Source organism: Amblyomma maculatum, chromosome 4, assembly GCF_055883805.1.
Source record: "Amblyomma maculatum isolate TAMU_Amacu chromosome 4, ASM5588380v1, whole genome shotgun sequence".
Classification (NCBI taxonomy): Eukaryota; Metazoa; Arthropoda; class Arachnida; order Ixodida; family Ixodidae; genus Amblyomma; species Amblyomma maculatum.
In genome coordinates, this window is record NC_139347.1 from 92,678,948 (window position 1) to 92,701,255 (window position 22,308).

Genomic DNA, 22,308 nt, shown 5'->3' on the forward strand with positions numbered 1-22,308 from the left:
GAGGCGCGCTTGAGAAGTCTGTTACAAATCACAGTGCTTTTGCATTGGCCTAACATGGCTCATGAAAATATGAATGGTTGAATGTTTTACGCAACACCTATTTTTGTTAACCTTTGCAGGTACTTGCTCAAGCAAACAGCAAGGTTATCTGCAAAACATGCAACCAACCAGGGGGGCCCGTGGCCGTGTCAAGCTGCCAATTGGCAGCTTTTACTCCGGACTCCCATCATCATTTGTACCATGATAGCAAATAATTTGAATTGAATCGAACTGAACGATGATAAGAAACTCAAACTGTCGTAGCAGCAGACTAAATAGGTATTATTTAGAAGCTAGTAACGGCTGTGTTTTTTGTTTTTTAGGAGGTACCATACAAACACCGCCGACTCAGCTTTAAACAAATGACCTGCTGGCGAGCGCAAAACGCTTATTAAGAGTGCGTAGCACTCACGAAAATATTTGGGCATAGTAAAGATAAGCAAAGTAAAGTAATTTGATAAATATGAAAAAGCGTCATGAACATCTTTACACAGCAGCCTATCTTATAACATTTTGGCGCCTACTTCGAGAATTTCGCTTACTACCAGGCGACTAGGAGAAAAAAAAAAATAAAATGAGTGATAAAAACGTTTTTAGAGATAAAATATTTCGTCCCTCTTCACGGCAGCGTACGCAAATTGGAAAAGCGCATACGCACAACAAAGCGCTAACGTGGATACATCGAGCGGCAAGCTTGTAGCACTTACGATTACTCCCGGATGCTTTCATCAGGACTCCTACCGTTTACCAGTCTCAAGTGGTCTATTGAAAAGTGGAAATAAGGCGCCGTGTTAGACCTACGCAATCTGATACACCATCTTGAAAAAAAAAAAAAGAGGTAATGTAATCGGTATCACAGCAGACGGGCAGTAAGGTCAAGACCAAGGAAAATATGTGATTCCCTAACTTAGTGCTCCTTTATTTTTATTTGTATTTAACAACCTGTCCGCAATTTCAAACCGAAGTAAAATGCGATAAAGATGAAGGAAAAGCACAGAATGTGATTTCGTGAAGTGCACAGCGTCCTACTCATTTGCATTCAGGGCTTCAGAGTTTCTTCCCCGTCCTCCTCGGCAGAGCGTCGGCATCGCTCAGGTAGGCGCTCAGAGGAGCTATGAAGGCCTCACTGTCTCTCTGCTTCCGCATCCTCTCTCGATCTTTGAGCCTCCTTGCTCACTCTCCTCATTTTTTCTCCTCACGGCATGGCCCGACTCCCAAACAGAGGTCGCTTGCGGGACGTTCGGGTCGGTTGATCGAAACTCTTGTCAGCCAAGTGGCTGCGGAACGCGGATAACGACTCTCGTAAACTTTCCACCCAGACTGAACACCGCCAGCGCAGAGCGACATTTGAGCCCCGGTCCCAGCAGTGCGACCTTACTAATACATAATTGAAGCAGAGGGGCCGCGGCAACGTTGGTGGACGCCTAGTGTTTACCTAATGAGAAAGCGGAAAAGTCGTATACGCCCATTTACGCTCGCAAAATCCATGATAGTTTACAGTTAGAGAACGAGGTAGAGTGGGAGGTACTTAGGGGATCCGCTCCTTTGAAAGCTTAGCGTTTCCGGTGGGCCTTCCGTTTTAGTGCGCCGGATTCGAGAATAATCGAAACGAAGGCGAATATCTTGAGGATAAATTACGCATCTGAGTGGCTGGTTGCGCATGCAGGACAATCCGTGACGCGCCTGCCTACCGGAAATGTGACGTATTACACATTGCCTCCTCCTAATTCTTTCTTTCTTTATATGTTTACTTATCTTCTTCCCTTCCTCCCTTCCTTCCTTCATCACCTCCCTCCCTCCTTGACAGCCACGACGTAAAGGGGCTGGCAAAAGTAGCCTGAGCCCACTGTTGCCTTCTAACATCATTCACGCGCTGCCTATTCCAAAATGGTAGTTCTGGCATGTTTAAAGGACAAGTAATGTTTGTTTTCGTAAGACAGGAAAGGCACAATTGCGGATGGAAAGCTTACTCCGTTTACATATGTGCGCACGTGTACTTCGTCCTGTTTGCAGCGCGACGGCACAGACAGTCAGTATGACATATCGGTGCTAGTTATAGTGGTTGGTGCTCGAAACCAAAATTCTTTCATATTAATTTCTGGGTAAAGCCTTGCCTGTGGAAACCGTTATCAAAATCGTGCAATTCGGAAAATCGGGAAAGCACTAATGAGTGATGGCGGGCCAATGAAACCGAGATCGGCAAAATTAAAATTATAGCTTTTCGCCCTCTTTTGTGAGTGCAAGAAAGCGATAATGATATGTGCACCTGTCAAGAGGTTACCCGTTTCAAACCCGGTTTCCGCTTTTGCGGCTACGGCAACAAAACTTATATTACTCTATCAGAATATTGCAGATGAGGGAGTATTATTGGCCCAGATTACTACCATTAATGCGCACTTACGTTAAAGCGTGCCGCGATTGCCAATGCCACAAGTCTCCTCCTTTGAAACCAGCCGGCTTTTTACAGCCCATAGCGCCACCAAAGACCCGTTTCTAGCAAGTGGGCATGTATCTTCGTCTTTTTCCCGAAGTCGTCCACTGAGAAACGCTGGATTGTGGTTGCGACGGATTATATAATTAACGCGGTAGGCTGAGACCACGCCACTTGCAAGCGGCACAGCTGCTGAAGTCGCCGAATTCTTTGTGCACGTCGTCCTGCGTCATGGCGCTCCTGCAGATATCATTAACGAACATGGAGCTGCGTTCAGGGCTCCCTTCACTCAGTTTGTACTGACGCTTTCGTACACCAGTCATAGACGTACAATTCTGCCTACCGCCCTCATACAAATGGTTTGGTGGAACGACTCAACAGTACCATGGCCGACATGCTTTTCATTTATGTTAATGTCGAGCATAAAGCTAGGAATGAAATTCTTTCATACGCAACATTCCCTTATAATACGGTCCGGCAGAAGATGACGCTGCTTACTGCCTTCCGACTAGTTTTCGGTCGCCAGGGTTACCACTCCGTTGGGCGCTATTCTAACCGTTGATCCTTTGGGAGCGAACTTGACCTCGACGTCGCCACTTTTGTTCAGCGCGCGGAACAAGCGCGGCAATTGGCCCGACAACGAATCCACCGGCAGTAGTAGATCGACGCTGACCGCTACCTCCTGGGACGCCGTTCCGTTGTCTACACTCCAGGTGACCATGTGTGGGTCTGGACGCACGCACGTTCGTCGCCAAGGGCTGTTGTGAAAGTTATTGAGCCACTACGTCGGCCCTTACCTTTTTGCCCGCCACCTGACTTGTGAGCACTCGCATATTATGACTAGCAGCTTACCGGTATCGCTCAAGAGGAAAGTATACAACAGTTGCATCTTACCTGTACTCACCTATGGGGTTGAAACGTGGAGACTAACCAAAAGGGTTCTACTTACGTTGAGGACAACGCAGAGGGCTATGGAACGAAAAATGGTAGGGGTAACATTAAGCGATAGGAAGCGGGCAGAGTGGGTCAAAGAAATAACTCAAGTTACCGACATTCTAGTGGAAATTAAGAAGAAGAAATGGGCATGGACAGGATATGTAGTGCGAAGAGAGGATAACCGATGGTCGCTTAGGGTAACAAACTGGATTCCAAGGGAAGGAAAGCGTCGCAGGGGGCGGCAGAAAATTAGTTGGGCGGATGATGTCAAGAAGTTCGCGGAGGTCAAGTGGATGCAGCTAGCACAGAACCGGGTTAAGTGGAGAAATATGGGAGAGGCATTCGCCCTGCAGTGGGTATTGTCAGGGTGATGATGATGATGATGTTGACTTGCGAAGTTGCGCCAGCCTCACCAGCCCGCTGATCGCACAGCACCACGCGCAGGGACGTTGTGCACATTGTGCGAATGAAACCCTATTACGAGTCTACGAGTGACCTCCCAGTTGACCTTCAGGCTGACTACAGCCCATTAGGTGATGTCAGACTCGTGTTCCAGCTCTTGCGGGCTCTTTCTCTCAATCTGACGGAAGCAGCGCGTCGGGATGATGCTGCAGAGGGAGGAGTAGTGACACGTGTGTTAAATGTAGAAGATGAAAGAACATATGCGGTCCAAGTACAAGACGTATAGAAGTGCAGGGTAGTTCATGATGCGCTCATTCAGCGGATGCACTAGTTCTCTGCACTTGTACGTAACAGCTGTTGTAATATGACGACAGTATCCCAAGGAACCTGTGCACAGTTATGCCTTAGCGTCTGCGGGGGAAGACTTCACATGTGACATGTCCCTTACATCTGTATAAAATATCAGTGTGGAGCATCCTCTTACACAGGGAGACATTTTCTGCCCAGTCTCGAGAAATGTGTATTCTGTAGATGTTGTCGTCACGGCTCGCTGTAGTTGCAACACTGTCCCACGGGGTTCGACGGTAACAGGCCCCTATGTTCGTACAATCTAGGAATCGTACATCTCGTGTGCATGAAAACATTTCTAGCGTCCGTCTTTTGTTTTAATTCATTTTACAGGCCATGGAGTCGTGTAGTTCGTACAGTTTTCAGGAGATACATTATCATAAATCGCTGCCTCCTGCAAGCCATCCGATAAACTTAACGACATTGTTCGAGCGGGGAGCGCCATTTCGAGTTACACGCTTCCTTTGAAAGATATCTAACATAGAGGCGTAAACGCGCAGTTTTGCTCTTTCAGTAATGGTGGTTCGCGAGACAATGGACAGTACGCAACGTGCACAGGGATAGATGTTTTCGGTACACTATCGCGTTTCGTGATTTCTTTCCCTATTTGATTCGGGCAGGCTTCGTCAGTGATTCCGAGATGGCGTTGAGGGTCCCGTTCTCAATAAAACCTGGCGTCGACCTTGTCGTTGTAGTGCGTTTCCAGCTAATTACTAGTCACACACGTCGTTTGTGGTAGCTATCAGCTGGCATGACCGTGCATTTACTTGCATTAGGTTTGCGCGACTTCACACTACCACGAGATGCGGATGTCTTCCCAGGAGCTGCCAGCTCTGGCTTCTAACTTGTGCTGAGAAGGTGCGGGAGGTCGAACTCTCCAGTACCCTTGCATTCCGTATCAGGCATGCACACTTAAAGGCCACGCGGGCAAGCTCGCAGGCTTGGCTAAGTGGATAAGCTTTATACCGGTGTATGTCGAGCGGCCTATCGCAAAGTATGCTTGCTTATAAGACTGTATGAGAAAAATGTGTTTGAGATAACAGGCGAAAAACTGAGAGATTAGGGGTTAAGTGAGGGTCAAATACGAGTACGCGAAAGAGGACCACCAAGAGGATCCGCGTACGGAAGCCGTTAACGCTGCCTTGTCATAACGCTAAAAAAGGAACTTAAGGGTCTCCCCCCTAAATTTTGTTTCGGCAGGGAAAGCACGAGCATGTCCACGCGTTAAGGAATTCACTACATCTTCTCATCATCATCACCATAACTATTATTCTCAATATGCAGCCTGGGCATAAGAAAAGCTGGGCTTGCAACAGTGCACATGCCCGTCCGGATGAAATCGCACATGAAAGCTTTGGTACGAAAGGTCATAAACACACCTAAGACCTCTTGTGGGATTCGAGGGCAAAAGGATTTACTACTCCCAGCCCACCCCGTAATTCGTTATAATTCATCATTAATCTACCGTAATGCACTCTAATCCGACTTTACCAGCCCAAATTCCTCCATCTGTTGCGAACATGGCGGGAATAAATATTTTATTTGGTTTAATCAAACTCAATAGACCGTGATAAAAATTGCTTTACTTTATACCACTCTAAATCCAATGCAGCTCCCAGAGCCCACCCTTAACCCACCACAGTCCACCTAACGCCCCCCTGCTCCGAATAAACCAAACGTAACCCACTCTTCTTCCAGCGTGTTCCAACTCAGTCACTTATAATTCACCCTATATTGTAACTTAAATCAGTGTATTGCACTTCAACCACTATAATCTGCGCATAACTCACTACAATCCAACTTACACCACCGTACTTCGTCCTAACACAACGTAATGCACTTTTGAACAACCGATTTCAATTCACATCCGCAATTCACCCTGCTGCACTGCAACTTAATCCAATGTATTTCACCACAACCCTTAAGAATCCACCTTTACCTACCTCAATGCAACTTATTCGCAATGATCCATTTTTGCGTTTGTGTGTGTGTGTGTGTGTGTGTGTGTGTGTGTGTGTGTGTGTGTGTGTGTGTGTGTGTGTGTGTGTGTGTGTGTGTGTGTGTGTGTGTGTGTGTGTGTGTGTGTGTGTGTGTGTGTGTGTGTGTGTGTGTGTGTGTGTGTGTGTGTGTGTGTGTGTGTGTGTGTGTGTGTGTGTGTGTGTGTGTGTGTGTGTGTGTGTGTGTGTGTGTGTGTGTGTGTGTGTGTGTGTGTGTGTGTGTGTGTGTGTGTGTGTGTGTGTGTGTGTGTGTGTGTGTGTGTGTGTGTGTGTGTGTGTGTGTGTGTGTGTGTGTGTGTGTGTGTGTGTGTGTGTGTGTGTGTGTGTGTGTGTGTGTGTGTGTGTGTGTGTGTGTGTGTGTGTGTGTGTGTGTGTGTGTGTGTGTGTGTGTGTGTGTGTGTGTGTGTGTGTGTGTGTGTGTGTGTGTGTGTGTGTGTGTGTGTGTGTGTGTGTGTGTGTGTGTGTGTGTGTGTGTGTGTGTGTGTGTGTGTGTGTGTGTGTGTGTCACGTGAACAAAGAAGGCTTTCGAATTTCGCGCCTGTTCCTGATCGGCCCTCGGGGCAATGACGTCACCGTACTGTTCGATCGATCTGAGGTTTTCTGAGCCCTTCCTAACGCCTTATTTCGTTGACAATGAGCTACACGAGTCTGTCGACTTAAAAACGCGTGCGACTTTGCGCAACACAAACTTTCACATTTCAAACAAATACATGGCGGCTTCATGGAAACGTGCGGACACTCAACTGTGTTATGCCTTACCACTAGTCACTCCGCGTCGCACATAACCATCTCTGCTGTAATGCATTTGGCCAGAATACAGTTCTCCCCTGATAGGGCTGGGACAGGTAGGTCACCGCCGCTTGCGGCGGGGGCTAGCCTGCCACCGAGTGTTTATCTGTTGTAGGCCGTCATCGCACCCGCCACCGCTTTGGTGGTGGACACGGCTGTTGTTGCGGCGCGCGTCTTTCTCTCCCTCTTTCTTTTCTTTCTTCTCTATTTTCTCTTTTGTCTCTATTTTCCTTTTTGTCTATAGCTCAGGCCACTCTACAATCTCTCGTGTTAATCTTTCGCCTTTTAATTTTTTTTTCTTTTTGTCTGCACGAGGTAGCGGAGGTGGCTCAACTACAGAGCCAGTAGCAGGCCCGTGCATTTTCTTTTCCTTCTTCCTACACCCACAACAACATTTGGCCAGAAAAAAGGGGGCGGAAGCTCTAGGTGACTGCTCCTCGCTGGTGCTGGGAATCGGGGGCCCCTGCCATTTACGGCGTTTCCCCGATTCCCACCGGTGTTTGTAATGTTATGCATGCCGTCATTGCACACGCCGCCGCTTCGGTGTTTGCGACGCGCGTCTTTCTCTATCTCGCTCTTCTTCTTTCTTCTATAATTTCTCCTCTGTCCGCATGAAGCAGTGGTAGTGGCTCAGCTATATAGAGCCAGTAGCCGGCCAGTGCACTTTTTTTTCTTCTTCCTACAGTCGCAACACTTTTTTTTTTTGTGCCCAGAAAAATGGACTGACTGTGATGCGATGTTTTGTTTTCCTCTTGGCTGACATTAGCATCAGCGGGGAATCCTTTTCCGCGTATTATTTACATACGCTCTCTGGGGAAGCATTTTCTAAACGTGATTTCATCGATCAGACTCGGTTTGTGAACCACGATTCACGAACAAAATAATTCCACAGTGACGCCATTTCTAGACATCGAAGTTCGTTCATGAGGTTTGGAAGCTCGTGAAATCCGGTTTAAGTTGAACCGCTCTTTCTACAGAAAGCGCACAAGGCGCGTTAACGTTAATGAAAGAATCTAGAGCACCTCTTCCCACTGTAAATGCAGAGTTCTATGGTGGCCCGTTCCCAAGTCTGTCGTCGGCGCATACTACTGCAAAGCACCTTCGAGAATTTCCTGGTTGCTTAAATACAACAGTCCAGTTAGTCTAAGCTTTCTCAACAACCAAGGAATACCTTATGTTACACTCACGTCTAAATGGCCTCACCAGAGAGTGAGTTCATATGCGAAGCATATTTTTGCAAACAAGGTGCCGGTACCCGCTTTCGTTTGAAACATCTCTATTCGATGCCTACACGCATGCATGAATAATCTTTGTATAATAAATAACAAACCAAAGGCGTCAGAGAGACATACTCTTGTGTGCGTCAAATTTTTTTGTGCGGCATCATCCTAAGTCCCAGATGTCCCAAAGTAGGAGTGAAAAAAGCATCACCACTAGGCCGCAAATGCCATTTGAAATTCACACCTAAGATGAGGAAGCTTTCCGGCTAGTTCACGGCACACTTCTTACATTACCTAGTCAGTCTGTCTAACGACATGTTGAGACGTTGTCGTTTGCGGCTCATATTCCTGCGACTCGAAGGAACAAGACAGGACTGGAACGTTATTGAAATACAAAAGGCGTTACAAGCCCGACAGACAATTTCATCCCGCCGAATAATAAACATTCGAGTGCGCACCGCTAGAGAATATCCTTTTCTTCATTTTTTTTTTCTTTCCAAAAAGCCCGTGTTTTCCACCACTTTGAGAACGTCTCCGGGGACAACAGCATCCTGTGGGCGTACATGGGCAATATCTCACGGCATCAGTCTACCATGCGGGAATACACAGCCGGTTGTTTTCTCTGTCAGGCGCAGTGCTGCCCGACAGCGATCGTCCATCAGCGGGCGATCTATCTTCACTAAAGAGGACGCAACTATAACGAGCACTTCCTTGCTTCTTTATTTTTTTTCTTTCCTGTATACGTCGGCACTCAAAACACCGCTCTCTCAGAAACAAGTACAACAGTCGAGCAACTCGAGGCTTTGTGGACAGCGTTACAAGACACACAGGAAGCGAGTCCGAAATGTAGGATGTCGTCTCAGAAGCCGCAGTTAGAGCAGATATAAAAATAAAAGAAGCAAAAGCGATCGTTAAGTCACCCGGAAGATGGACTCCCTCGCTTGTTTACCCTTTTCACGCACTTTTTCTTTTTTTTTTTTACTTTGAACTTTCCCACAACAAACTACTCCGGTCTTCTAGGAGGGGCGGCCATATCCGGTGCTTGAAGAGTGAAGTGCGGAAGTGCCCTCCATGTTCTGCACTGAAAAATTTCGAAGGACTCGAGGAACTTGTTTTATTAAACTAATTTGAATGCAGTGAAAAATATTAGCCATGTTAGGTTCTGTCGAAAGGATTATCCCTTCGAGATTAACAGTGCGGTGACTCTGCTACGACAGGTGCAAAATTTTGAAAATAACTTTTTCAGTCGGTATCATATAAAGTGTTTGTGGTTTGTGCACCCGTACTAACGTAAGCTTCTTTCTAGTCAACTGAATTCAACTTGTGGGTCAACTAGGAGTTTTTAGGGCTCCATAGTTTACATGGAAAGATGTCACTCGTATTCGCTTTGGGCCAGTTACTTAACGATCACGTCACTTGTGTTGAAGACTTCTGCATTTGACTTGCTCAAGTTCGGGATGAGGCAGGCTTTAAATGCGACACTCGAACCTCAAAATTATGGACCAGGCCGAAAACATCCAGTGTTTCTGCAGAAACAATCAGATTCAATTTCGTCTATTTTTTTCTCATTAACAATTTAAAAAAAAAATGTGCCGGGCGCTGAAGCGCCGATGGAAATCTATTTTATTTTTCATTGTGTTACATAAACTTACTTAGCAATGCTGTGCCGAGTTGTGTATTGCATGCTTCGATATGTACGCGCAAAGCCATCCGTTGAAATACAAGCACCGCAAACTAGTGAATATATTCTGCACTAATCTCGAATACCAAATTTGTTTGCTTCCGGATAACATGGTGCATGTACACCTTCGCTATATCCGGTATACTCATTCGTTACATCGGAAGTGAAAGCTGTGATTCAAATTTCGATATGTAAAGCCCAAAAAGACGAACAGTTTGAAACCTTTGGAGCATCCTGCAACAAACGGTTCGGCCGCAAAGGCCGCCTAAAGATTCCTGGAGGTATGGTTTGGCAGAGCAAAGGTCGCCGGCCTGAGTCGCTCGCTTAGATTAGGTTCCGACTAAACTAGAAGTTTTGTTCATCGTGAGCCGCCGAATTGTTTGACATCACCTGAACCTTCTGCGCCAAAAGGGTGGCCCATATATCTCATACAAATGTTTGTACTAACGGGCCCGACCTCCAATTCCGCCAGACGGCTGTATATAGCGAAACGAAAGTACAGGTCTGAATTTGGGCGCTGAAACACCCCCGCTACGTGTCTGTTGTTGCTATGCACTTGTTGTGTAGTCACGTTGTATGGCCATGGGTTCATGTCGTTACCATGATGACCGCTGTTTGTTTATAATTCACAGTATAACTTGCCCAATGCTAGCAGTAGAGTTAACACTCTAAAATATCAAATCGCAGCTTGCTGGTAAAGTAAAATGTGGCTCACCTGAGCTTTTAAAACTGTTGTGGACAAACTGACGCATGTACTTTATCATGACATGCGAAATTTTCGTGTAAGATAAAACAACTCAAACTTTTTGTCATAAGCGTTTATGAGGTGGATAGGCGAGAAATCATTTTGAAGCAAAAGCTTCACTGCGGCTTTCATAAGCAAAGGTCAACCTATCCGGCCGCTTGACCTTAAACCGGTGGTGTCAGATTGGCCTGGTTAAGTGTAGGTGTCCACCGTTCCATCGTTTCCACCCAAACGTTTACTGAGCCTTACTGTCCCCAAAACCTAACAAAGGGAAAATATGGCAGACGGCGGCAGCGTTTCGATGGGGCGAAACGGAGAGGCGTCCGTGTGCTGTGCGATGTCAGCACACGCTAGAGAACCCGACGTGGTCGAAATTTCCGGAGCCCTTCATTACGGCATCTACCATTGCCTGACTCACTTTGGGACGTGCCACACTCTGCTCTAATGGGTGTTGATACCGTGCGCCCGACTATTCCCACTATAGGACAAAGGCATCGGTTAAGCCCTGTCAGAGAGCAGTTACAGCTCATCTTATCCCCATGAAGTTCCTAGTTTCAATTGCCCATTTCACCTTCTGGCGTTTCTGCTACGCTTGTCTTATTTTGATATCCTATCAATTACCATTAGTGACCATTGTTTATCTTGTATTCGCACTACACGCCCTGCTCATGCCCATTTCATAAGTCCTCCTGGATAATTTGTTCTGTAAAGCGTGCTTTTCTGTTAGACAAGCATGCCTTAATGAAAAGCTTAAGTGTTTTGGTTGGTATGGTTTGGTTTGCAGGGTTTAACGTCCCAAAGCGACTCTGATTTGTTCTATAAAGCGTGCTTTTCTGTTAGACAAGCATGCCTTAATGAAAAGCTAAAGTGTTTTAGTTGGTATGGTTTGGTTTGCAGGGTTTAACGTCCCAAAGAGACTGGGGCTACGAGAGGCGCCGTAGGGATGGCCCTGAATGTTTTGACCATCTGGGGTTCTTGAACGTGCACTAATTCCGCACAGTACATGGGCGCCTTGCTTTTCGCCTCCATTGAAAAGCGATCGTCGAGGCCGGGATTCGATCCCGCATCCACGGAGTCAGCAGTCGAGCGCTGTAGCCAGTGAACCACCGCTGCGGGTTGGAGATGTCTAACGTCAGGTACTTGGAAGACAGCCGGCATATCACATGTCGCTTGTGTGTGTGTGTGTGTGTGTGTGTGTGTGTGTGTGTGTGTGTGTGTGTGTGTGTGTGTGTGTGTGTGTGTGTGTGTGTGTGTGTGTGTGTGTGTGTGTGTGTGTGTGTGTGTGTGTGTGTGTGTGTGTGTGTGTGTGTGTGTGTGTGTGTGTGTGTGTGTGTGTGTGTGTGTGTGTGTGTGTGTGTGTGTGTGTGTGCGTGTGTGTGTGTGTGTGTGTGTGTGTGTGTGCGTGCGCGCGCGCGCGCGCGCGCGTGCGTGCGTGTGTGTGTGTGTGTGTGTGTGTGTGTGTGTGTGTGTGTGTGTGTGTGTGTGTGTGTGTGTGTGTGTGTGTGTGTGTGTGTGTGTGTGTGTGTGTGTGTGTGTGTGTGTGTGTGTGTGTGTGTGTGAGAGAGAGAGAGAGAGGAGGGAGGCAGGAAGGGTGGGAGGGCGGCCGTGATGCCAATGTATGAGACGGACAAGCAGAATAAAATACAAGATAAAATGTCATCAGAATAACAGTGAGGAACAGCTGCTTCGAAAAGGAGTGATAAAACACTAAACCAGGTCGCATTGAAGGTCACACGATACTAGCAATTTATGCCCAATGATTTGACACCAAACAAGAGTTTTGATTTTAAAAAATACTGTTCAGAAATGTAACTGTGAAGGCTATACAGCATTGCACTTGTCACTATGCCGGCTGAATTCAGCAAGAAATAGTTCTAACGTCAAAAAAAAAAAAATCGATAGAGCGAGCGAAAAAAAAAAAGAGTGGAGATAGAACAAAGCATTGTACTTGTCACTATGCTGGCTGAGTTCAGCAAGAAATTTTTCTTACGTCAAAAAAAAAAATACAAAATCGATAGAGCGAGCGAAAAAATAAAAAGGCGTGGAGACAGCACAAAGCGTAAATGCGGTGTTTGCACAAAGCAGGGCTGGAAACAGATGTGCGAAAAAGGTACGGCAAAAACGCAAGATCCACATTGGAAGGGTCGCAGGTTTATTCACGTGCACTTATTTTATTAGCAATACTTTGATCTCAAAATCATCATCAGAATGGAAGCATGACAAGCAAGGCTTTCTTTACCTTTTTTTTTAAGAAAAAAAATATGTAATATAAGCATAGGCCACTTGATCAACTGACCGTCGCTTTGGAAGTAATATACGTTTGGTAGCGCGAATAAACCCCAGTAGCAGCGTTCAGGCTGAGACAAGTGTATCAAATTCGCTAGCATGAAAAAAACGAATAATCAGCGACTGCTTCGCGGTTTGCACGAATATTGTTCTGAAATGATGGCTGGAACATGGATCTTTTTTTTATTAGTGGTTGTTACTTGGCTTCAACCACAGAAACGGCATCCAGCTGTACTTATATCTCGCACCATGTGACATACAGGGGCTCTTTTTCAAATTATAATGAAGAACAAATGGGCAGAAAGTATATAAATAGAACAAAGGATTGCCACAAAGCGTTATATTTCTCTCAGAACTTTCAAAAATATATCAGTGTATCCAAAACCAGTCTCGAGGGTTCCGGTAATATTAAAACAAAAACATGGATTGTCTTCATATTGCTCATTGTGAAGTTTCTCAGGAGAAAAGAACAGCCCTGGGATCGTAGAAACTAACAAAACATTCTTAATTCCTCGAAGTCTGTAAAATTATGTTACTCTTTTCATCCTCGCAAAAATGAGAACGTTATATTCTAGATTATCTTCAGCAGACATCTTAATTTCGCTTCAACGGCCCGTAGCAAGCACGTAGATTATCGTCTTTAGCGCAGATTAAACAAGGGACTAAAGCGACGGGCGGAGATAAGCAGGCTTTGCGCAATCTCCTTGAACAATGCAGAGGTCTTATTTCGCGGAGCCTTCGTTATATGAGTCTTGCCAAAGCGCGCTTGGGCGGAATATAATGTGACACTGCACTTTTTTGGGACGAGAGAGGAAAATGGGCGCCTTCTCGTACGCATATTAGAATTCTTGCACAACCTATTCCAACGCTCGCGCACTCAACTGTTTGTGTCGTTAGGTAGCAGGACACGTGTATTGTCTTGTCTTGTCTTGTCTTGTCTTGTCTTTCTTTCTTTCTTTCTTTCTTTCTTTCTTTCTTTCTTTCTTTCTTTCTTTCTTTCTTTCTTTCTTTCTTTCTTTCTTTCTTTCTTTCTTTCTTTCCTCCTTTCTTTCTTTCTTTCTTTCTTTCTTTCTTTCTTTCTTTCTTTCTTTCTTCCTTTCTTTCTTTCTTTCTTTCTTTCTTTCTTTCTTCGTCCTTCTTTCTTTCCTTCATCTATCTTTTCATCTTTAGTCTTCCTTCTTACATCCATATTTTTTTCAGTAGCCTGTCTGCTGCTGCATTTTATTAAACTAAATGGCTATATCTTGCTTATTAACAACGCTGCCTCAAACTTCACACGTGAGATATAAAAGCTTATTTCGCTCGCAAAGCTCTACAAAAGCTCTAAAATTTCGTGCAGGAGTTCTAAAGACATTGAGTTATTAACGACTAGACCCACGCATGGAAAAGTATATAGTTTGGATGGAATAACCTTTGTTCAGATAAATATATCACAGGCAATTGTCCATAGACATTTTCTTTTATTTTTAGCAATCTTTCAGACAGGTGTCTGATGAAAGACTTGGAGTACGGTTGCGTGCACGTAGTCACTTTCAGCTCTAGCGGCAAGGCTTTTCGAAGCAGCGGTGTGTTACCATTTTTTTTTTTCTTGTAAGCGCGCACAGGCAGAGGCGTGGGCGGTGGAGGCACACGTGACTGAACCAGTTTAACTTCAGCTTATCCACGCCGCATTTAAAGATGCTATTCCGGGAAGCTTAAAATCGTTAATCACCGGCTAGGGCATCAGCGCTATGCTTGAGGCTCGACTGAAAGCAGCGTCCAAAACTGTCGCAGATCTCTTGAGATGACAGGAATGGTCTTACACTGTAGGCTCCTTTTGTTGCGAAGAAGCAAAAAACTGTGGCTTCCAGAGTTCCTTCCGCAAAGATTGCTTGAACAATACGTTATTTCCTGAATTAACGACAGTCTTGATTTAAATTAACACTTGGAAGGATCACATTGTCAACGATCCTACTGAAAAGCCAAAAGTTCTACGTGGCAATAACCTCATAAAATCTCATCTAATCGCATAGACTCTCATACGGTGCACATCATTATCATGAAATAGCTTACATAATGTATGATAATGTTCAAGAAACTATGAGACCTTATGCAATTATATGCGACTTGTATGTGACTCCTTACGTGAGCTGAGTGAGATTGTGTGAGAAAATGTGAGGTTATTGTCTCATACAATTTTTTCAGTAGGGGATTCTCTGAATTAAGGCTATCTGCAGCCGAATTTTATTCGGAAAACATTTTCAGTCTGACAGGGTATTACGCGCGATTCCCAAATGTGCACTTGCTTTTCGAATGCATGAAAACAGCGGCGATAGTGATGTTTAATGGCACTTCACAACTTCATCCAATCTTCAAAAGTAGCAAAAATTGGTTGTACGGCCTCTTCCGGCGTCGTTAGTGTTTGTGCCATAGAAAAACACGAATTAAGCACTGAGTAAACTGAATTTATGACGGCCGCTTTTTCTACCTACTCTCCGTTTAAACCTTGACGTCAAAGATTGAACTAGAATCAATGAACATAGCTTTGAAATTAACGGCTACGCTGCCAAACCTCTGTGATCCATGTCTATAAACTGCTATATTTACGGCACCGCTTTTTTTTTTTTTCATTTAAAAACGGCCGACAATGAAGATATGTGTTTTCTTTTCTTTCCTTACACGTAAATTATCCTTTTTAATGACAGCACAATCATTTTGTCATTAAAACGTGTCGATTTATCCATGCATTTAATTTGCGATGCATCCCTCTTTTTTTTGCAGAGACACACACGGGCGTGCCACCGCGGATAATCCACTCGCGGCAGAAGATCACGGCTTCGGTCGGGGACGCCGTGTCGCTCCCGTGCGCGGCGCACGGCTCACCGCCTCCCCAGTATCGCTGGTACCGCGAGGATGGCGGCATGGTGTTCCTCGACCAGCGAACTTCGCTCGTCGACGGCGTCCTGTTCGTGCGCAAGGCGGCCGTCGGCGACGCTGGCAAATACACCTGCGTAGCCAACAACAGCGCCGGGGAAGACCGCGTCACAACAGAGCTCATTGTTACAGGTACGTGCGAGGCTTGGCCGTGCACGACGTACAAATTAGGCGATGCTCACGTTAGAGCTATGCGCACTAGTCAGAAACCTAACAGTGAAATAACGTACTATGTAACACACATGATAAATATAGATAGGTTTATGCAGAGAGTGCACCTGAAACAAGCCTAAGGGCAGCCTGAAGTAGCTGTACTCTAAGACCCGCTATAACCTAGAGCTGTCCATCTTTCTGCAGTTAAAGCTGTACTGGCAACGTTTGTCTATAATCACGCGACTGTCGTTGGCATCGTCATCCGCCGGTTAGCACCGACTGATGAACGACCGTGCTTGGCCGCGCGTGATGCACGCATGACGCGCGCCTATTCTCCACCTGTGTCTATGCTTAACGACTTGTCACAGTTCCCAGCTTTTTTAACGCTCTTACAAAAATAGTCGCTTGATACTAATGCAAATGCAGGGATATAAAGGCGACAGCCATCCTGTACCCGTGTTACCAAGCGTTACCGCAAAACTCCTACTGCACCATTAAGATTTCGCACCGCCTTACCTGACACTGATATTCGCGCGTCCCCAGGGCAAACATTTGGGTAGCTTTCTTTACTTCCCTCGAAATCGTTGTGTAGGCTCTAGAAAGTAGAAATTCCTGCTCACAAGGTTCGGCTGAAATGTCCCAGCGCGGAGAATAAAAGTTCGTGCCTCAGGTTATGGAACGTCATTGTGTAACTTTTAATCCGATCAGAAAGCGAACTACATTTCTTCTTTGCGCGTTGTGGAATTTTAAATCGGAGAACAGTAATATTCCTTCTTTACTGACCATGCTACAGGAGGTAACGCACTGGGAAGTGTGGAAACACTTCGTTTACCACCGAGACTTAAAGAAATACCGGGGTTGATCCCGCTTAACCCTAGTTATTCACGCCTAGGATCTCTTATCTCTTAAGCACGGCTACACATTTGTGTGGTTGTTAATAAATAATTATTGTGCAAAATTGAAGACTCACTCGAACCGGCACTCACCTCATTCATGGCGAGACTGTGCAACCGAGCACCGGTAATGCAGTGAAACTACCCGTCTAGTCACGTGGTAAACCAGCGCACAGTATCCGAGCGAGCGTCGCAGCTGCGCCTCTCCGCAGCGGGTCGCGTGGAGTGATGTCACTTTCGTTCCTCCGCTTCGGCGGTATCGCCGGCGGCTCAAGATCAAACTGGCGAGTGCATGACCTTAGGAGTTTCAGTGCGATAAGTATACATCATGCTCTAAAACTAAGGCATACAGAGTGGTTAAAACGGTCTGCAAGGCCTCAACCCCACGCGGCTGACCCGGAGGGAATATATCCCGTTATTGAGTAAGGAATAAATTTTGCGGACCTTGTGCTGGCATTTCCACCGATCTTTCAGAGGTCGATGTAATCTCCTTCATTATTCACTCCTCCAATTTTCAGCCGATCCTTGCCTAAATCCTACTTACCTGCCTGAGACAAGTAGTCGCCATTACCTAAAAATGGCCCCTTATACTCTGCCAATGCCGACAGTTTTGAATGTATCTTCTAACCGCATACAATCGGAAACTTTAATTATTTTCTTGGTCTCACAGGCTTTCTGCTTTCTAACTTAATTTAACGGTTATGAAGAGTGTTAGAGTCTTTTTCTATTTGGTTTATACTGGTAATTTTGCTTCTAATATCTCGTATTGCTCTAAGTTTCCTGCTGTACTCACAGCAGTGGTATAGAAATGACCCTTAAATAGCAAAATGGCAGTAGAAAAGGGATATTGTCTACTCTTCATACTTCCACATCCCCTCCTGCAATATTGCCACAGGGCAGCAGAATGTAAAAACTGTGCAGTAATTTTCCTCCCCTCTGAGAACTACTTACCATTCTCTTGCCAAGATGTAAGAAACTTGATCCAAACGCCACCACTGGGCTCTAAAACTTAGGCGGCTCCGTAGCCACTTTTATTTCTTTCGTTGAACTCGGACGGACTGACTTTTCGCAGAGCCCCTCGGTGCGCATATCCAGCCGGCGCGACAGCAGGTGCGCGTGGGCCAGCCCATCACCATCCGGTGCTCGGTGTCGGGACACCCCGTGGCCGGTATAACGTGGCGCTTCAACCAGCGAACTCTGGCCCTGAGCGACAGGGTGGCGCTGCTCTCGGCAGACGCCCTGGACATCCGCTCGGTGCACAAGGAGGACCGGGGCATGTACCAGTGCTTCGTGCACAACGACGTGGACTCCGTGCAGGCCAGCTTCGAACTGGCACTCGCAGGTGAGCGCCGTTAAAGAAACTACCACCTTGTGAAAAGAGAATTTAATAGGCGGGGAATTAAATATATAATGTGATTGCTGGTGTTCCTTCCCAGACAGCACAATTCATTGACCCAGTATTGGCATTATATTAGCGACGGCCGGTTCATCATAGGACCGGCACTTTGCCAGCATTGTGCCAATATTGTGCGATGGTTTCTGTCGCCTAGATTACTGCCGGAGTTTATGTCTTATGTGCCCGCTAGCCACTAAGCGGACGCTGAACTTTGGTCTTAAGAGCCGCCTTGGTAGTCGAAAGGCCCCACATCATTGTGTACAGTGGGTTCCAGTCTTTTTCCTTGGCTTGCTACGAAAACCAAGATTTCCCCGTACGTTTATCGTGGTTATACTAAACAAATTACGGCAACACACAGCGTTAAGATGATACTGTATCTATCCGTTTTAAAGCGCTTATCAATCAGGAAATGCAAGGAATTAATGTGTGTCTCTAACGCCCCGGTGCAATCAGAGTCCACCCTTTCCTCTCCCGTCGCAGAGGACCTGCCCCAGTTCCAGGAGACGTTCGGCGGTGAGACGGTGCAGGCGGGCACGCGGCTTTCGCTCAAGTGTTCGGCGTCCGGAAACCCGCTGCCGCAGATCACGTGGTCTCTGGATGACGCGCCCGTGCCGGAGACTCACCGCGTGCGCTTCGGCGACTACGTCACGCAGTTTGGCGTCGTCGTCAGCTACCTCAACTTCTCGCTCGTCCAGGTCGAAGATGGCGGCGAGTACCGCTGCACCGCAAACAACGGCGTAGGCACCCTGCACCACGCGGCCAGGATCAACGTGCCTGGTGCGTTCCACGCTCGGTCGCGTCCCTAATTTATTAAGGCAAAACTTTAATCGGCTATGTTTGCGAAAACGGGCTCGCAAAAAGTAGAAGCAAAGTGTAACGTGGGAGGTCACGTCACATTAAGATGAGTGGTAGTCATGAGTAATGACGAGTGGTATATAAATGCCATGTCATGCCTAGCCAGGTCATGTGAAACATTATAGTTTAGACACGAGTCGTAGTCACTTGTCGTAACTCAGTCTAATCGGAGATCCAATGTGCATGATTATGGAGTCCATTACTTGCGTAAATAAGTCATAACCATGACTAGTGTCTAATCATGACTCTCAAAAGTGTTAAGTCATGATATTCAAAGGGCTCAGTCATGACACAAAGTGCTGCGTTATGACTCTCAAAAGTGCCGACTCTTGACAACGGGCATGGTCATGCCATGCTGGACAGCTTCGCTAGCAGTGAGAGCATGTTTCCTGATTGATACGCCGTCTAAAATCGGGATGCCTAAGAGAGGTATTCAGGGCATGTATGTATTTCTCGTGAAGTTATAAAAACATACATACTGCAGTTGAGGTAAATGCTAAGTATAGGCAGCAGCAAAAACTTAGCGCTGGGGAAGAACACGTTACATTGTTGCACTGCGGAGAAGATTTTACGACAGCAGAGACGTACTTGGTACGCTTTGCAAAATAATTATTCTTTATAATACGAGCATGCGCATCAGGTACCCATCCATTCAGACCCCTAGTGGCGCGCTTTGCTGAAACAGTGTGGCCGGAACATAAGCTTCCAGTATTGCCTCAACTCAACTAATTACCTTTTTCAGCCATATTAAGGCAGCTTATTAAGAACACAAAACTGAGCAAGATTGCTTATATGTTACGACATTTTAAATGCTAACAATTATGCCGACAATGCAGCTTGTAATGCATAGCAACTTTGCTTAATATTAAAGAATATTTTTGTTTCCTTGCGATGTCGCAAGAACGTAACCCAGTGCGACGATATTCAAGTTGTTCGTCATCGAAAAAGCAATGCGTGCTGCTGTGGATAGAGTGTCAAACCTTAAATTTTATCTACTTTACACTGAACTAAAACATTACTCCTGCGAGAACGCACTGAAACTATACATTCCCGTTAGCGACCGCGTAGTAAGGTTCAAAACATGTCTGCTAGGTTGACTACATAATTACCTCAGTTTTTGCGTAGGTTCGCTTCAAACGAATAAAATACGAGTATTCATTATGCCGCATGCTCATAAAACATGACCTGTTTTTAATTTTATAATTTGTCTTCAGAAACTCAAAGAGAACCGATACGAGAGTGTGTTCAGAACCTGATTTGCTTCTAAACGTTTGCGCAGGCCGGCCTGTGGTGAGGCCGATGCGGAACCTGACGGTGGTAGCCGGGGAAACTTTGAGCATAGTATGTCCCGTGGCCGGATACCCTCTCGAGTCCATCAACTGGGAACGAGGTACCATACATCTGGCCACCACTCCCTTTCACGCTTTGTGCTTTTCGAACACCGAATTTACTTTGTCGCATGTGTCACCATCGTTAACCAAATTACGCAGAACATTTTAAAGATCTTTGCCCGCGTGTTCTTAGTGGCCGGTGCAAGAGAAAATACGCAAAAAAGAAAACTGTTTTCGATTACAAGCTATATTCTATTCACTTGAAAACCTAGTGCGAAGCTAGGTTGGCGGGAGTTGAACAACCTGGCACGCACTGATTCTGGCAATATCAGTGAAAACAAGATAATACTTATGCTTCAAGGTGCCACAAAGCGCAGCAGGAAGGCAAACACTAATAAAACCTAATTCCCGGTGCTTACTTACTCAGACGATCGCATTCCCATAAAAGAAGTCATATTCAGGGTGACAGCAACTATCACCTCTTTCGCATTTCATAACGTCATCAATGCGGGAAGCAAAGCAGTGTGAGTATTGAGTCACGTCATTTGTGGCTGTAGAAGCAAGGAGAACAGAGATGGATACATGAGAGAGGTTGAAAGGGTCACGCAGGCGTGAAGCCGTAATTACAGCTTCAGGCTAGCAGAAGGTCTGCGTGAAACGCCCCCTCCCCCTTCTCCCCCTTCTCCCCCCCCCCTCCCCCACTCCCACCCCTTTACTTTTAATAATTGCATCCGTAATATAGGGCAGTGGGCAAGCAAGAAAGCTAAAAACTTTTTTTTTCTTTTATCATGGCGTGAGGACCAGCTGTCAGATAAGTACAACTGAAACGGCGTTTAAACAAACATGAAACACGGTGCTGACTGACTAGAAAAACCTCGGTCACGACTGACGTCTGGGCTTGGTATGGGATGGCGCTTTTTGCATAAGAGTGTTGTATGAGTTTCAGAATTAAAAAAAAATTAAAATGTTTCTACTATTCTGAAATGCTTGCCTCAAGTTCAAACAATCATTTACAATTCTATATTGCACAATCACACCAGGGTGGTAATTGCAGCAAGGTACTAAAGACAAGTGATTACAAATCCTTAGTATTGCACAGAATGGTGCGGCACCGTATGAATTATTCACTGGTGCAATGTGAGCAAATAGCGTATAAAATAGTCCGATCGCTTTTTTTTTTTTTCATTGCACTGCTAACATTTGCACATTTATGCAAAACGCTTCAATTTGTTGACAAATTGGCACTTACTGCTTTAATCGAAATGTTCATTAGCGCAGCCGAGGGAAGGGACCGCTGCAGCACCTGCAGTTTTTTAAAAACTCATTTCATAAATTCGATTTCAAAAGACGATGATCAGAATAAAAGCCTGTTTTCCTGCTGACCATGAACTTTCTTCGATGCCAGAAAATATAAATTACTTAGAGAACGTTGATTTATGCCTCAAAACGCACAAAGGTGAATTCTGGCTCTGGCTGAAGTACTAACTTTTACCTTTGTTAATTCAGGACTATTTAATGAGTGTACTTGTTCAGAAATCTCATTTAGACTAGAGGACCAATTTAAACAGTCTTTTTTCTCTTTTCCTCTCAAATATATGTTTTGCTCTAGAGGATGGGAACAGCGCAATACAGGGGAACAGGGACAGGATCGAGCAAGCTCTGTAACTTCTACATGGAAAATCAACCAGCCCAAACTGCTATTCCGGTCGTCTTAGAAAGGCGACACATCTAGTGCAAGGCAAATACATAAGGCTAACTTCACAGATCACCATGACATTAATGCCTCCACGGTCACTGATATTCTGTTATGGCCGTTGCCACAATGCCAGTACAGCAATTGGTTCAAGAAAATTTATTAATTCAGTCGATTATTACGCACGTAGCGACACATTG

At 45.6% G+C, this 22,308-nt stretch overlaps 1 protein-coding gene across 1 annotated transcript in view; it reads left to right on the forward strand.

Moving 5' to 3' along the window:
* Window positions 1-22,308, forward strand: part of LOC146191671 (cell adhesion molecule Dscam1-like) — a 303,280-nt gene that overhangs the window by 236,594 nt on the left and 44,378 nt on the right. The window contains exons 4-7 of the mRNA XM_084600362.1: window positions 15,635-15,919; window positions 17,906-18,175; window positions 18,710-19,006; window positions 20,364-20,474. Of these exons, the coding sequence (XP_084456488.1) occupies window positions 15,635-15,919; window positions 17,906-18,175; window positions 18,710-19,006; window positions 20,364-20,474 (963 nt within the window). The remainder of the gene's footprint in view (window positions 1-15,634; window positions 15,920-17,905; window positions 18,176-18,709; window positions 19,007-20,363; window positions 20,475-22,308) is intronic.